Source organism: Ambystoma mexicanum, chromosome 10 (genome assembly GCF_040938575.1).
Source record: "Ambystoma mexicanum isolate Mex_15411 chromosome 10, UKY_AmexF1_1, whole genome shotgun sequence".
NCBI lineage: Eukaryota > Metazoa > Chordata > Amphibia > Caudata > Ambystomatidae > Ambystoma > Ambystoma mexicanum.
The window spans coordinates 1,147,615,720-1,147,633,322 of NC_090932.1; the positions used below are offsets into that span (position 1 = coordinate 1,147,615,720).

Sequence of the window (17,603 nt, forward strand, 5' to 3'; positions counted from 1 at the left end):
AGATCCCGCATGCTGGCAGAGTTAGCAAAAGATTTCTGGCATTATTGCCTGCAGAATCAGATAACGGTTACAGCAGAATACCTACCAGGGAATCCGAACGAAGTAGCAGACTGGAACTCACGATATCTGGTGGATTCCAGCGATTGGAGACTGCATCCGAGGGTGTTCAGAGCGTTAACAGACCTTTGGGGTCCAGTACACATAGATCTGTTTGCGTCCAGACTGAACGCTCAGACACAGACATATTTCAGTTGGAGGATAGACCCGGGTGCAGCTGGCACAGACGTGTTTCTGCAATCATGCAAAGGGGCGCTTCATTATGCCTTCCCTCCGTTTCTGATGATCACGAGGACTCTAGCGAAGGTACGCAGAGACCAAGCAGACCTAATACTGGTGCTCCCTATAAGGAAATCTCAGCCATGCTTTCCAGTAGTGATGGAACTTTCTACGGATTTTCCGAGGATTGTTCCGCACCAGCTGGACCTTCTACTCGACACGACCGGGAGAGCGCATCCGCTAATCTTAGCGGGCACTCTACGACTAATGGCCTGTAGGGTTTCAGGAGAAAATGGGAATTGCCTGGCATTTCGCGACTCGCTGCAGACTGTATCAGAGATTCGTGGGCGCCTTCCACCATTAAGAGCTATAACGCCGCATGGAACAGTTGGGTGCACTGGTGTGCAGAGCAGAGTGTGGATCCCGTTTCTGCCCCTGTAGTGCAACTGCTAAACTTCTTAGCGATGAGATTTCAGGAAGGCAACGCCTTTAGAACAATAGGAGTATTACGGTCCGCAATATCAGCAGGGCACGATCAAGTAGAGGGTAACGCCATTGGCGAACACCCCACGGTGCTGCGACTCCTGAGAGGTATGAAGTTGAAAAAGCCTCCAGAACCGAGATACACAACCCTGTGGGATGTTAAAGAGGTCTTCTGACTTTTCCTGGAATGGCCAGATAACGGTAATTTATCCGGATCCCAGCTGTCATGCAAGCTAGCAATGTTATTGTGTCTTACGGCATGCCGAAGAGTATCGGACGTTAAGGCATTAGAAATAGATAGGAAAATATTCTATCCCGAAGGAGTGGCCTTTACAATAACCAAGCGAACGAAATCAGATTCACGTGTTATCTCATACCCCTATTTTACGGGAAACAAAAAATTATGTGTAGCGCAATGTATCAAAGATTACGAGACCGTCACAGCGCAGTACAGACCGCTAGGTGTCACACAGCTGCTAATAGCGCGTAGGAAGCCTTATCATGCAGTGGCGACAGCGACAATAGCTAGATGGGTGCGCGAGGTCATGCAGTGGGCAGGAATTGACTTATCCCAGTTTGGTGCGCATTCTCCGAGGGGCGCTATGGCTTCTAGAGCTTTCTCCGCCGGAGTGCCACTCCAAGACATAATGAAAGCAGCAGATTGGTCATCTGAATCGACCTTTAAGACATTTTATTTTAAACCTGTATCCGATATACCTGATAGGGTGGTAGCGAGCTTTGAATAAGCATAATGCGAGCATCCTGTCTTGTCATAGAATAAAGATTGCCCACGCTAACAGCTCAGGAAGTCTTCATTCTATTAAAGAAGAGGAGGCGAGCATTATATCCCACCCAAAGTGTAGACAACTGTTGAACTAATGTAAGATTTATTTAAGATGTTCAACTTGTCGTGATACCCACCCTCATAATTGGTTCTCCGTTTTTCCCTAGGAGACGACCAGGAAGCAGCATGATCACGAGCGCTGAGTCTTCAGAGCGGAGTCAAGTTATTCGCCCAGGGGTTGCAAAGAGTTACAGTTCATGGACCTGGGACACAGTTAGATTGGAAATCCTGAGTTGGTTGTTCATAAGACTGTTGAGTTCGTTACGGAGAGTTGGACTGCAAAAGAAAGAGGAAGGGACCTGGGGAGCAAGGTTCTTATAGACTGACCTATCAGCTGATTGGAGCAGGAGTTAGGGTCAGGACTACAACACCCCATAGGCATCATGGGAGTTTTAGTTTTATAGTCATCTTGAAGGAAGGATCACTTTAGTTGGACTTTTAAAACCTCCGTTTGGCTATTTCTTTGTTGTAACAGAAAAGCACAAATGCTAAAGTTTAAAAAGTCATGTTTTTTTAAATGCTATTATGGCAGTATTAAAGAAAGAAAAGCATAATGCTCGCCTCCTCGTCTTTAATAGAATGAAGACTTCCTGAGCTGTTAGCGTGGGCAATCTTTATTAGTACATGTACCTATGTTGGAAGGAAGCTTGTGCTCTCCCTGCCCGTGCTGTAGTTGTGCTCACATGTCAGATAAATGTGTACTGCCCTTTCTAATGCAGTGAGGGAAAGTGGTGAGGAAATCTTGGACTGACCCTGGCCATGCTCCGCCTCCACTTATTTGTGAAGGGATACCTGCACTCCTATTGGCCAGTACCTATCCATCTTTGTGAAGGGAGCTTGTCCTAGCCTTGCCCATGTTTGACCTGTGCAGTCTTTCTGAGGGAAGATTAGTCTAATCCTCTCCATGCTGTACTAGTTTGTGAGGAAGCTTGCATCCGCCCTGTCCCAGCTGTCCATGAATCACCCTGTGAGGGAAGCTAAAGCTGGCCGTACCCATGCTGCACCTCATTAGGAGGGAAGCTTTCCTCAGCCCCCTGTCCATGATATACCTATGTATGTTGACCTTCTCCATGTTTTATACATTCTAAATTCAAGGGAAGCTTGCACCGACATCAGCTATGCTGTACCTGTTTACAAGGGAAGCTGTCACTGCCCCTGACCATGGTGTGGTTCTTCTATTTGTGAGTGCAGTTAATTTGGGAGCAATGGTTGCAATTGTCCTGCCCGCGTAGTGCTTGTACCTATTTTATTCTGTGAGGAAGGATTTCACTGCAAGTGCCCATGCTATACTTGTCCAGTGGGGGATGGTAGCTTGCACTGCCACTCTCCATGCTGTGCCCATTCATTGCCTGGCGATGCTTGCTCTGCTTCCCCTCATACCACACCTTCCTACATGTAAGTGATGATGGTGGACAGGGAGTTTATTAATGCCGCGTCTAAAGGCTGGTGATGTACGTGGAAGGGCTGGGAGAACATTTGAGGCACACAATGCAATTACTGGAGACACATGTGGGTGACAAAATGACCTTTTGACTAGAGCAGCAACAATCCTTGCTCCGGCCCTGGCTACACAGAGAATGTTCCTGCTGGAGATATTAATCGTAAGCAACTGAGGAGAACTGGCTTACAGAAGACGCGCACACAGAGCTCCGTGCGTGCGTGAAGCGGGTTGATGGTCCGATATAATACCAAAAAACATGCTGGTTGTTCCCGTTTTCAAGCAGTCACTTAAAGTTAGGCTTATGTTTCCTTAAGATTGTTAGGACGGTCCTTAGGTTTTGGCAGGAGCCGCTGTCTGTAAACGAACGCCTCGTGGAGGGTTTTCCCCTCAGAGTGGGGCACACATACTGCGTCACATGCCTCGTTTCCTGTCAGCAACTGTTGTACAAACTCGCTCAAGGTCAATGGACACTGAGAGAAGGGGTTTTAGATGGTATACTGGGGAGAGGGATTCAGTTCACTGAGCCACCGTGCACTACCCCCTTGAGTTCAAGCCACCAGTCTGCAAGCACGATCCGCAATACCAAGATACACACCAGAATTATCAATAAAGCCAGGACCCACTGCATCAGAATGGGCACCAGAATAATGACTCCGACCACCTGCAGTGCCGCCATATACACAATGTTTGCCACCCACATCTTTACTAGAAGTGTGGCCAATCCACACACACCTTCATCACAACCATCACAATACCTAACAATACACTCAGGAGACCACAGTCTGCGGGCTCCGGCACATTATAAGTGCAAATAACAATAACTACCTAAGTCACCAGCACCTTCACCAAAGCCCCAATTCAAGATACCTGCACCTTCACCAAAGTCACTTCACCAGTATTGCCAGCAAAGTCTCCCCTCAGCCCTGTCACCAAAAGCACCACTGCTGCAAGACTTTCCAAAGCATTACAAAGTCCACCAATGCCATGATCCCACTCACCAGCACCATCCCCAAACCATGATGGAATCCACCAGTACTGCCATCAAAATCAACATCGAATCCAGCAGAACCATTAACAAAGCCACCACCCATGCCACCTACATTGTGACCTAAACCACAGCACAGCAGCGTAGCCACCAAAACCATATTTCAACCCACTGACACTACCGTGAAAACCAAAATCTGACCCAGCACAAGTCAACCCATCTGAACTATCATCAAAATCATGAAGCAGTTCCCTCACTCCCACAGAAAATGTAAAGCAAATGTCCAGTGATTCACAAGAATCACAATTCAACCCAACACAATAACAGTGTCACAAAAGTACACAACAATCCACCATTACTGGCATCAAAACCACAAACCCGGCCCACCAGCACTGTCACCAAAGCATGGCTCAGCCCAGCACCATCACAAAACATACAACCAGTCCCAATTAGCAGCACCATCACTAAAATCACTATCATTCCCATAATCACCAACAATGTAGCCTAACCCACCAGCAAAATCACCAAGCCATGATGCAGTCAACCGGGACTGTTACCAAACAACAGTACCAAAACCACAACCCACCCTGCCAACACTACCTTCAAAAATCCCAAATCTACTCACAAGCTCTGGCACCAAAATCATGACCCAGCCCACCAGCACCAGAACCAGGACACAATTCACTAGCATTGTGCCCACAATCGCAAACCATCCCACCAGTACCAATATTTAAAGTATATACCAACCTTCCAGTGCCACTACCAAAACCTTAATCTAGCCTTACATTACTATAACCAAATTCTCAACCAGAATCTTCATTAAAACCAACCTCAGCAGCATTGTCCCGAAAACCACAACTGTATTCCATTAGCACCTTCACCAAATCTGTCACCCAACCCACCAGCCTCATAAATAAAACCACACCATTAATATCAACACCAAAATCTTCATTGTCATCAAAATTGTTTATTCAGATAAAATAATCCATCAACAATGTTCTCCCTTGTCTTGACCCCTAATTGCACTGTTAGAAGATCGTCTGTCTGTTCTCCCTTGTTTTCACCCCTAAATTGCACTGTGAAAACTGCAGAATCGCCATCAGGCCTATTTACTGTCTCCCAAACTGTTAAATGTATTTTTTACGCACGTACTCTGCCTGTGCAGACTATTATCGTCTCAGAATTTCAAGGGCTCTGAGCGACTGCTTGTTTTTTGCCCTTGTTCCCACCCTCGTTGAGCACTTTGAAACACTTGCCTGCGTGTAGGCGCGATATAAATAAACAATACCATACCATACCATACCAATACAGCAAAAAGATAAAACATCGCAATACCTGCATTAGAACTGAGTAAAACGAAAAATAGAATAAAAAGCAATAAGCTAAGTTAAAAACTTTAGTGCACATGATTTACAAACATTTTCCTTGTTCTAATCGTACTCTTTAAAAATGCCTGCAAGGCCCAAGCAACATAACGGGAATCAGACATCATAAAAAAATATAAAGCCGGCAACATTGGACAAAAGAGTATTGTCAAAATAATGGTAAGGTTGTCCGATTTCTAATGTGCAAATAAGCTGGGCAGCAGGAAATACAATGTAACATATCTTCTGGGTCTGCATTGTACAAAGGGCAGCAAGAAGATCCAGAGGGAACATACCCCATTGCAGTGTTAGCATTCAGCCCCAAGCAATTGAAACGGGCCCTAGTGATCAGCCAGCGATCAAAAGAATTATGACTCACGGTTAAGTACAGTAAAGAGTCAACACAAGTGATAATGGCATTCAAAATCAATTCCTTGTGCTCACGCTGTTCTGTGAAATAGAATTGAACTTTTTTCATAAAAATGTTATTTTGAGCTATTGAAATCAAAGTGCTTGGTGCAAAAAGTGCTAATGGATTCATTTTTGACAAAATAGATGTGACATGATGAAACCACGGGATCCTCAAAGAACCATCTTTCTTTAAGGTCTCTGTGATTAAAAACTGTGTAATTGTCCCCATTGTATTAGCCCAAATACAGAGCCAGTGAGAAAGTGGGGCAAGACGCCATTGCTCTGGCAAAAAGCGAATTCCTAACTCAACATGAAGTGCAAAATTTGCAGCAGAGCCAGGAAGACCCAATGGGGCTTATCACAAGCATGGCGGTGTGGGGATAAATTGGTGTTAAAGGAATTACTGCCACTTTCCCCGCACTGCCATACCACAAGTATGGCCCTAGGGTGGGGGTTTACCTCCAGCATCATGCTGGAGATCAATCCTCCCACTTGCCACCAAAAAACAGCAAAATCAGTGGAATGACCACAGCTGTAAATTCCACTGATGGTAATTCCGCCCGAAACGTCCCAATTCCACTCAAAACTCCCATAGAATCCAATGGATTCTAAAAGAAATTGGGATTAACTCTGCCACCGCCACTTGAAATCTAGCAGTAATTCTGTTTGGCGGTATTCCAGTGGATTTACGTTAAAACAGGATGGCCCTATTGCCTAATCTGCTTTAGATTCTACAAGCACTTTCACAACACCATTGATATACAAGGTGAAGAGCACCGGGGCCTGTACACACCCTTGCCATACTCCTTGTGTTGTATCACAATATGGAGTACACTGGCCCCTCTCTCCATAGTGCACACACACCCTATTGTCACTCTCCTAAGATTGCAATACTGATAATATGTTGGCTGGACAGTGCATGGACCAGAGCACCCTCCACAATTTGACCGATTAACCTCATCAAACTTTATAAAAAGGCGGTGCTCAGGTCTCTGAAAGCCAAATCTATACTAAAATAACAATCAATCCCACCAGTATGGTTACCAGTACCACAGCCCAACCTCCAGTGCAGACTGCAAAACACTGCCCAGCATTACAGCCACAAAAAAGGAGCAGTGTCATCACAAAACTAATTGTGCATTGCCCCATCACCGTCACCACCTGTTCACTGAAGAAGCACCAAGAAGTAGTAACTCGTACAAACAGCCTTTATCTCTGTGCTCACACCAGCATCATCACACACTGGGACAGTCCTGATTCAGTCTTCTTCTTGTGTTTTGTTATGACAGCTCGGTGCCACGCCAATGTTCTGGGCCTGCCGAGGAGGACACCTCGAGATTCTCAAGATACTGCTGAGCAGAGGAGCTAAAATCTCCAGGAGGGACAAGGTGAGGCTGATCCCACAAGGTGGAGGGAGGGATCTGATGGGAGGAGGGAGTGAAAGAGGCAGAGAAGAAGAAAAGTGAGCCAAAGAGAGCGAGGCGGATGGGGAGAGATTGAGAAAGAGGCAAATGTAATAGGAGATGCAGAGAGAGAGAGAGAGAGAGGGAGGGAGAGAGAGAGAGAGAGAGAGAGAGAGAGAGAGAGAGAGAGAGAGAGAGAGAGAGAGAGAGAGAGAGAGAGAGATAGGCAAGGGCAAGCTAGAGAAAGGTGGGGCAAGAATAGAGAGGTGCAGTAAAGCAAAGAAACGGATAGAGAACAGGATAGGAGATGCAGAAAAAAGGAAGCAAAGGGAAATATTCATTAAAGCACTATACAATATTTGCTAATTTCTAGGGTAACTATCTCGGAATAGCCCAGCCCGTTGTTTGTTAATGTATACATGTTTCTGGTGAAACATAGGCCACTCCTAATCAATACAAGGGGTGTCCAGCCATTGGACAGTAGCTGAGGTGTAGGTGTGAATGGCTTCTCCCTTACCCAGGCTCCTTCTCTGTCGTCCCTACATGGCTAATCTCATCACAGTCGTCCCTTTTCCACCTGCTTGATTAGATATACTGTGGTAAGTGCACATTTGAGGGGATGCTGAGTGATAACTGAATGCTTGAGGTCTCTGCAACATCATTAGTCATTATCGAGATTATTGCAAGAGGCTGAAGGACCAGATATACAGAGAGTCCCAAATGGATTACGTGTTGCTTGCTCTTTCATCCACATCCCACTAGGTCCTACACATGCCATTGCAGACATACCATCTATGACGCCCAAAGGCAAGCATCAAAACGTGCTTTTTAGCATGTCTGGGTCAAGTGGGTGTCAGGCTTGTAACTAACACACAATGCTTAATGGATGTGACCTCACACTTATGGCCGCTTTGCAGGTGTTAAGCGGGACATGTCGCTAGCGATATGGTTGAAGGGGCCCATGATCCTTGCAACTCAAGAACACACATCCTAATCTTGAGAGATCCATAGAGGCTTGCTTGTTTTGATCTTCTTTTGCTGCGGTCTTGATCATGCTAGGAACATTTGAATCTGTCTAGTCAAGATGAAGAGGAGGATCACAAGGATTTAGGTTTCTGGTACAGCCATTTAAGATGACATTTAAACATCTTACATGACATTTAAGATTTGGTGGTGGCAGCTCCTTCTTTTACGCTGGTTTAAACCCTCACCTCTGAATGGAGGAAAACATCCATTCTTATAAGAGCCCCAAAGCTTTTTTTGAGCTTATTGCATTAAGAAAACCTCAACAAGGATTTTCTTCTCATTATGGATTGTCACAAAGCAGACTAGGATCCACATGATGCAGATGCAAGGTAGATAGTTTAAAAACGATTATTAGGGTTATTTACACTTTTGAACCAAACTAAATGAATTCAGCACCAAACTGTATGCTCACCAGTTCTAGTGTCAGCTTGGAAGCTCCAATTCAGGCCTCCTCCCTGGTGCAGATGATCAGCCCACTGCTGCTCACAGGCCTGTGCAGTTCTAAGTGTCCCTGAGGTTCTTTCTGGTCTCCTCGGTCAACGAACTCTGGTCCCCTACCTCTCGTTCTTGCTTTTGGGAAGACCCCTCCTTTTAGGTTTTGGGGGCCACTTGTGGTAAACGAAGAGTGGAGGATAGCAGAAGTGGGCACCACAACGTCCGTTTTATTTGTATCCATTCAATTAGATCCAATATTCTTCATTAGGTGTATATTCCTAGGAGCTAGCAGGCTAGACGATCCTTTGACACACGGATCCATATAAACCTCTTTTGATAATCGTGGTGGATTCTCACATGTCACATGGTGAGGAGCGCTGCTTGAGTCCAGTTAACAGAAAGGTATGTTTGTTATGGGAGACAACATAGTTGTGCAAATTGAGAAAGACTAAGTTAAGAGATTACCAACAGAAGCAAGCGAGATTACCATGGGAATGCAACAACAAATCCTGAGACTGAGTCCCGCCCACCCGTTGCCATGGGGGGGTGGGAAACGAGGCGCCGACGAGTCAGTTCACAGCTGACTCGTAGCGACGCCGGTGTAGGTCTCTATGGTAACGCTTAAATGCTTCCGCAAAGACACGCGTGCACGCGGTGACTTCGAGTTTTGCTGAGTCGGCATAGGTGAGTAATATGAAGAATTAAGGGGCCCGAAGTAGCTATACTTACTTGGGAGGGCAACACTCTAATGACAACTAATATTGCAGGTAATCAAGCACCATTAGGAATGACTCCAACGTCTCAAGTTGGAGCACGAAAGGTAAGTAACTTCAGATGAAGGGTAAGCGGGAGGGAAGCGTTCCGTTTATATCAAGTATCTGACTATGTGCATCATGTTGATTTATAGGGAGGAGACTCAAGTCATAAGGTATGGATCTTATGTTGATATACCTTTTGAGATGCATGTTGAATGTAGAATGTAAGAATACAAGAACTAGGGTGGGCGAAATATGCTCACAATGATGTTTTATCTTTTTCTTTCTTTACATAATATGGACAACTATGATGAACAATGGTATGTATATTACATTGAACATAATTTGACGTGTTGTGATTAAGGTGGTTACTATGTGAACATAGCCCTGATGATGGAGTAAAATACTCAGAAATGCATTGGCTTATAGTTACTTTTTGACTTAGGAGTCAGTTTTTCCATTTGCCAATTTGGCTTTGAAAGCATGGAATAAAATTATTTTACAAATTGGTGGATAATTGAATTTATGATACCACAGAACACAAGGACGTTACAGTGAAATACGAATTAATTATCTGAAATAGAAAAAAAGGAGGAGATTTGAGATACTTATGAAAATATTTGTAGCTCAATATAGATAGAGCTTGGTGAGAGCATCAGGCAATCCCCGGTGGCTTCACCTGGTTGTTTGTTTCTTTGAAACACAAGAGTGGAGCCTGGGTCCAAATAGTGTTGTGCGAAATCTCAAAGCTTCTGCCAAGAGGCTGTTGATCTGATTTTACCTAGAGGCTCAACCTCTGATTTCTCACCACCTCTGACTCGGAAGCCTGGCTTTACTTCCCAAAGTCCATCCTCGCTTTCCTCCTCAACAGTCTTCTCGTGTCGGAGGGAACTTCTGCACCTCCTGTCTTCTCCTCTCCAAGCACTCCCCCTGTACATCCTTGCTGCTTTGCCATGTGCTTGTACCTCCACAACGCCCAGGCTCACCATTGTCATACGTTGGCGTTGACATGTACTAACTCTTTTTACCACCTCTCTGTTTCACGTCCCTCTTATCTGCACTTCAGCATCCTCTGCAGTCTCCACTCTAGCCTTGATGCTCTCTCTCTTTTGTTTCTGCTCTCTGTCTCTAGCACCGCCTTCAACCTCCTCCTTCCCCATGTTTGCACTACTGGATTTCCTGTCTCCTCCTCCCACCTCCACTTGGATGCTGCCACTCCTACGGTCTGCACCTCTTTCCACGTCCTCTCCTCTCTTGCCAACCTCCTTTCTCCACCTCTCTTCCACCACCCCTCCCTGTCTCCAACATCCTTCAAAAGCTGCTCACCAACTCCCTATTCCCACACACCTATATGTCCAGCTGTGCTTCCTGTCATAGGGGCCAAGTCCCCCCAATTTAGCCATCCTCCTGGGGAGTGGTGACTCCTGCGGGTGTTCATGTAGGCTGTGATGTGATTGAAGCAGAGGTATAGCTGTAAATAATTCACCAGAATGTAATGTGCCAAGCCACAGCATGCAGTGACGCTAGCCAACCTGATTTCTGACTTGGACGCCATCTTGGATATCTTGCATGTGGTCAGGACACCACCCAGTGGACTGACAACACCAGCGCGGGCACTGAGGCAGCCTCAGGGCCCTCTGACATGCCGCCGGGAGAAACACTGGTGTCAGTAAGACTTTCAAAGGTTTTTCTCTACTTAGCCTGTGACAAAAGGGGATCATAATCTACAGCACAAACAGTGCAGTGGTTCCTGCGCAGCATAGCGGGACTCCTTGAAGGGGCAGAGGAAGGAAGGGAAGATGAATTGCTCGTGAGAGTCCTCTGCATTAGACCCGTGGCAAGGTGGGAGTGTCTGAGCCATCCCTGGCACCTTCTCTGGGCCCAGCAACACATAGTGGGTAGCAGCACTCAGCCCCTATGACCACCACCATGCAGAGGCAGGAGGAGACTTTCTTCGAGGATCTCAATAGCGTATGTTTAATGAGCGTCTCTTCTTGGTGGCAAGAGATGCATAGCCTTCCCATCAGCAACTCTTACACTGAATTCATCTCTGTCCAGTTAGACAAGCTTGATAGCTTATATGTAAGGTAGCCAATGAGCCAGTGCTGCGCGTAAATGCAATCTCTTTACTCATGAGTCTAAACCTCTTCCTTCTTTGTCTGAAGGACTAAAAGTGGTAGCAGAGGGAGCACAACCTTTGCAGAGCAGTGCAGAAAAATGTGTGACTGCTTGCATTTTATTTCCATCAACAAATGCAATCTCACCCAATAGCGTGCTGCCTTTACTGTCTGGTATTTTAGGAATATACTAGTGGTGGTCTTTTTCCATGTTTCATTCGCCAAGAACACTAATATCTCCACCGTCATACCATACAGGGCTTACTCTTTTATCATTCATGCAGAACCAATCTGAAAGGGCCAGACGATAGAGTGTTATCAGTGTAGAATGTCAGGCCAATCAGTACTCAGGGGCCGGAAACCTGATGTGTTTCCAGGATAGCCCTAATTAATATTCATGAGACAAAATGCGCATACATTTAGAATCATTGTATGAAAATTTATCTCATGAAAATTAATGAGGGTTATCCTGAAAATCCGACATGGATCTCACCCTTGAGGCGGGGAGTTGGACAACCGTGCGTCAATTGAATCACACATGTGGATCCTCTTTATCAGAATAGGCGTCCATATCTGTGCTTGCATCTGAATTCCCAGCATTCCTAAATTGTGGCTCAGGAGCAAGAACAGAAAGAGCATTAGGTTTCCTGTTAGGATTGCCTTGGAGCACATGAAAAAGAGGCACGTTTAGATCAGAAGGACATGGCACATTAAGGGAGGAAAGGGTACTTACTAGTAGGCACCAGGTCTGTATGCATCTGACATGGGGAACTGATAAACCCCCAGAGTCTGAGGCACGAGAGCAGGATTTAGAATATTAAGGACCTGTGATTGAAGCAGTACCGAAACATTTGACAGCCATGCCTCCTTTAAAGTAAAGATTCCAGCATGGTTCTTCATTTAACGAGTCTGTGGTGCTGGCAAATGGTTAGATATAATCTTAGATGACTAAGGGGGTGGTGTTGGAATCTGCAGAGGTAACTGTGGGGTAACAGGTGACTGCTTGTCATGTTTACACATTTTGAAATGAGAAGGTGCATTCTAGTGCTTTAGGTGGGCCCGGTCCAATGGGCACCAGATCCGTCCAAACTGCAACAAAAAAACCAGATCACTGAAGATCCCTCCTGTCACCTAGGATTGAATGGCAGCCCAGACCCCCACCCCTTTCAAACCAATCCCACAATCCCCTAATCTACTATTATCTTTCTGCTGTCCTCCCACCAGTGCCTGCCTCATGGCTGTGGCAGGGTTATCAATAAAGCCTGCAGCCTGGATCGCACATCATCCCTTACACATCGCTTTTATAAAGAGGGGTGGATCGCCTCCTTTTCCCCCAGGACCCGGGTTTGGCGGGATGGATTGCCCTTATATTTCCTTTCTTTTTTTACAGATGCCAGGATCGGCACGAAGTATTGCCCTTAAAGGGATGTTCTCTTTGTCGGGATTGTTTCCCTTCGTTGCTAGATGTTTTCTCCTCGTTCATTCAGGACCCACGGATACGATAAGTAGGGCGCAGACACTGGAACAGTGAACCTTCCTTTATTCCCCTGTACATCTCTGTGTCCCAGGCTCTAGAAGCCTCCCCTCTTCCTTCCTCATCCCCGTACCATGTCCTTCCTCTTCCACCTTTAAGGTCGTCCCTGGTTTAAGGAGGAATGTCCATATTTGCTCTACAACAAGTGGGTCAGCTGGGGGTGATATATTGATAGTGATTGTTAGATATGGGGAGATGGACTGACCCAGCGGGTGTTGGGGAGCACTTTGGTTAGCAGAGACATGCCTTCAGTTATTGACCTCTGCGGGAGCGACTAGTAGCGGTGGCTTCAAGCTTTGATGCATTCCTATACATCTTGAGTGCAGTTGAGAGACAGAAGTCGTGTTGGAGGTTCATTTCAGGCACAGCCTCTAGCTGTTCAGATGATCTCAATGGTGCTTTCTGTGTCTTCACAATAGGCACTTTTGTGTATAATACAAGCGCTGCATCTCCCCGGAAGTAGGGCTGTATAGCACTATCAAAGGCAGCATGCAGTGATTTTATCACCTTTGTGGTGATCAGCGTGCTCAGGAGATCAGCACTGTACACTGAAGTGGACAGTGTGAAACACACGTTAATGACTTCAGAAACTCTTGACAATGGACTTCACAATATCTTTGCAGGATTTACAGTGTTTCCACAGGACTGCATAATGTCTTGCAATGATTTCGCCAAATCTGCCTTCAGGCTATGCAAAAGCATCCCAGGATTTGGGCAAGTAGTAGTGTCTTTGCAGTGCATGGGAAGCAGAGGCAACACTTATTGTGGAGAGCTATGGTCCTTCTTGGACGCCATTTCATCATCTGATGGGAAACTCCTGGTATTTCGGATAAGATACATGTGGATTTGAGACAGAAACAGTGAATTTTGCAAGTCACAGTGTTTGAAAACACTTAAAATGGCAACTAAGTGTGACCAATCAAACAGCAGAGGAATCCAGTCCAGGAGATTCCCGGTCAATCGTGTAAGGCTAACTAAGAGAGCTGCCTTTCTTTAATGAACACCTGATCAGCCAGGGGATGGATGCCTGAGGAACTACCACCCTCAAGATTCTACGCTGGGGCACTTGCACCAGCCCTACTACAGGACCTAGCCATCAGAACTCAGAAGCAACTGGGACGCAAGGATGTGATTTGGGAAAGACTGCAACCATACGCAAGACCGGATAGCTTCTTCAACCTTCTTTGTATTTACATTTTCAATCAAAGTCTCAGCGAACATGGTGGTGGCGCGTTGTGTACAGTTCAGTTTTATGATTTATTTACACTGACTGCTATACATTAAATCAGCAAACAAAATAAAATATTAAGGAAATCACAAAAAGGGCAGTGAAATAGCCCTGAAGAAGCTTGGTCACATTTTGTGACCTGTGTCCATGAGTTGTAAAATAAAATGAATTTGGGGATAAGCTTTGCTTGAAATGGAACGTATTATATTGCGATCAGTTGGCCCTCCCGTTTCCTTCACTTTTCCATAGTTAAGTCGCTGCATCACTCACTTCTTTGCAACCTTCTTCTTCTTCTTAGGATGGCTCCTCAAGGGCATGAGCCAGCGATTTCCATCTGAAGAGATGATGTTCGCCGGTAGTCACTGACGCAACTATGCTAAAGCTCCTCCCACTTCCCAGTGCACCTAATTTATTGAAGGAGGAACCTGCACTGCTTATCCTGTGACCCCGTTTTGAGGTGAAGCAAGTCAGATATATGGGCAATATCATGCATCCACAAACTGATCAATTGTGAATCAACAAAGATTGGTATATAGAAAGGTGTTGCAAAAAACCAGATGGAATCAGATTTATGTATTTTTATGGTTGTGAAATATGTGTTTTGTATCAAAAATTAAAATATGTTATATTTTTTTATAATGGTGCACTTTTAGCCCAATTAATTTGATTTGCTAGTGGAGATGTAAGAAGGGAGATTTTCATAACAACATAGAGTGTTGGGATAGGAAGCTGTTGTTGTGGAAACCCAGTTTATTTAGATTTCCCAGTCCTCATCGACAAAGCCCCATAAAAAAGAGGACAAAGTTGGCTCTGTTGTAGCCTATCATGTGGTAATGCCCCCATTTTGGGCCTCCTCATTGGCTGGGAGGCTGACAGCCTCCCTCGCCGGGTACTAATAAGTTAGATATCCATTTAGCAAAAGGGTTTCATCAGGATAAAGCTTCTTTATAGATCAGATATCAGCATATGTATATTTCCTAACAACATGTTTGGAATCCATGATGAGGCGTGTTCCCGCAGGTTGTTCTGTGGTCTACAGATGATTTGAATGTGGTGCAGAGCTACGTATTGGCCAGGTTAAGGTTATTTCTTTTCATTTGCAATCAGAATCCTTCTGAATGGATTGTTCTACAACTACAAAATGTGTGTCCCTCTTACTTCCATAGATTTGAGATGTTAGCTCTCTTACACCCTTGCAGTTGAGTTGGTGTGTCCTTGTTTCTCTGAAGTGTGCTTTTTAGGCACAGACTCCTAAAAGTTCTGCTATTGTAGCCCTTATTTTATTGCTCTCCTCTCATTTTCAGTCACAGGCTGCGCATGGAGAGAAAATGATGGAAACTCCAATAGTACTGGCTGTGACGTCTACACTGGAAGCACTGCCTTGGAATGTGGGATCCGACAGACAGTGCCTCCTGTAAAGAGACAGACACATCTTTCTCTAATTAATGACCAAGAGAGAAATTATTTGGCAAAAAGGAAATAATGTGTGAGCTTCTCCGTTATGCTAGATAACCTATTCTGTGGGATTGCGCCGGGCAGGGATTGTTTTTCACAGCCGTCTGGTGAGGGGTGAGAAGAGGCCTATCCTTAGTGAAGTATCCGGGTGTCCACAAGGTTAAAGCGAACACTCCCAATGGGTGGCATCTTCACTCAATACACATACAAATACACCACATGTACAGGTCAGGACAATACAACTCTCTCCAAGTCTTTTTTTATTTATTTTATTTATTGGATACGGTTTACAAAGAAACCTTTACAGCACTAAAATCATTAGAAAACATCCAAGAAAGAAGCATATTACATAGCTTTACAAATTAGCACAAGAGATCACTCATAAACAACACATAAATATTACATTGTTTTACAACTTTCTTGCAGAATATATAATTTCATACGGCTTAAAGTTCATAGAGCCATATTATCACATTAGGTACCAAAATTCATAAGTATAATCAGTTTAAAAAACAAGGGAAAATCTGAATAATAAAATCAGGTAAACTCAGCTCATCTTAAGCAGCCTCATTATAGAGGATTTACCGCCTATGCACAATCTAACATATTAACAATCTAGGCTCATTACAACAAATTAGCAGTCAATATACACATTAGAATCTATAGAAAGAAGCTAACCGTAAGACTAATAAATTCATCCCCATTTGACCGAAACGCAAGCAAAAAGAGTCACTATATCTATCCCAGATGGGTTATATGGTAAGCAGCAACTGCATTATACCTATGTGTCCAGTTTATGGCCAGTGGAGGGAGGACCCACTCTACTGTATCCCGGTAGCTATACAGATACAAAGATCTAATAAACAACGCTATTGCCAAGCCCTCAGAAGTGTTCGGGATATTAATTCACCGGGACCATATATAGTTGTCATCCCCCTAACTCCCCATTTCACAAACTTGGCCATGTGGGAAGATCTCTTTTCACCTAAAACCGGACTTGAGTAATAGGTGCTTCATGGTTTCAATTTCCCCTACCTTCTCATAGGGGAGTTTTCTGAGCCTATCATTTTCCTTCTAAATAACACCTCATGGGTTGACAAAATGTTGCAGCGTAGTTTTAGAAGTATCATCCGATAGTAACGGTTAAGGAATTGCAGTAGAAGGGGGTGAAACAACCCCCATTTCCTATGCTCGCACTGTAGATGGCTCAAGGAAGGGTAGGAATGGAATTTGTCTACGATTACGATCCAATCCTTCTCATATAGTAAACGTTTCACCTTATCAGGGTTTGTTACGTGGGTCTCTCTATGTGAAACAAGATCACGCAAAGATTGATCACATATATCCGAAAGAGAAGGGGAAAGTGGGGGTGCACAGACCTGTATTGTCTCCTATGGGGGACCTCAAGGAGAATAATCCATGTCTTCAGAGGTTTTAGATTCGATACAAGAGTTAACATATCCCGTACATAATTCAGAAACTTTTCAGGTGCAGACGGGCTAGTGTCACAAGGCCACTTGGGACAAACAAGAACAGCAAAAAAACAAATCTGTGTATCGCTAGACAGTGGCCCAATTAAGCACTCCTAGGGGGACAACTGTCCCAATATCTGTTAATGTAGTTACCTAGGTTGTTCCCTCAATACAGTGAGGACAACTGTTCAATTCAACGTTCTACAGATTCAGCATACTCAAAGGCACATTAAATCATATATATCATGAACATTTACATCAATAAACATTCCTTATTGTGGTTTAAAAAGAAAATCACATTTATTGTTGTTCTGGCATAAAAATCAAACCAAAAAGTCTGCGTCGGAAGCCTTCTTTTTTTATATCAAATTATA

At 44.6% G+C, this 17,603-nt stretch overlaps 1 protein-coding gene across 1 annotated transcript in view; it reads left to right on the forward strand.

Moving 5' to 3' along the window:
• Positions 1-17,603, forward strand: part of ANKRD23 (ankyrin repeat domain 23) — a 212,807-nt gene that overhangs the window by 178,582 nt on the left and 16,622 nt on the right. The window contains exon 6 of the mRNA XM_069620262.1: positions 7,094-7,192. Within this exon, the coding sequence (XP_069476363.1) occupies positions 7,094-7,192 (99 nt within the window). The remainder of the gene's footprint in view (positions 1-7,093; positions 7,193-17,603) is intronic.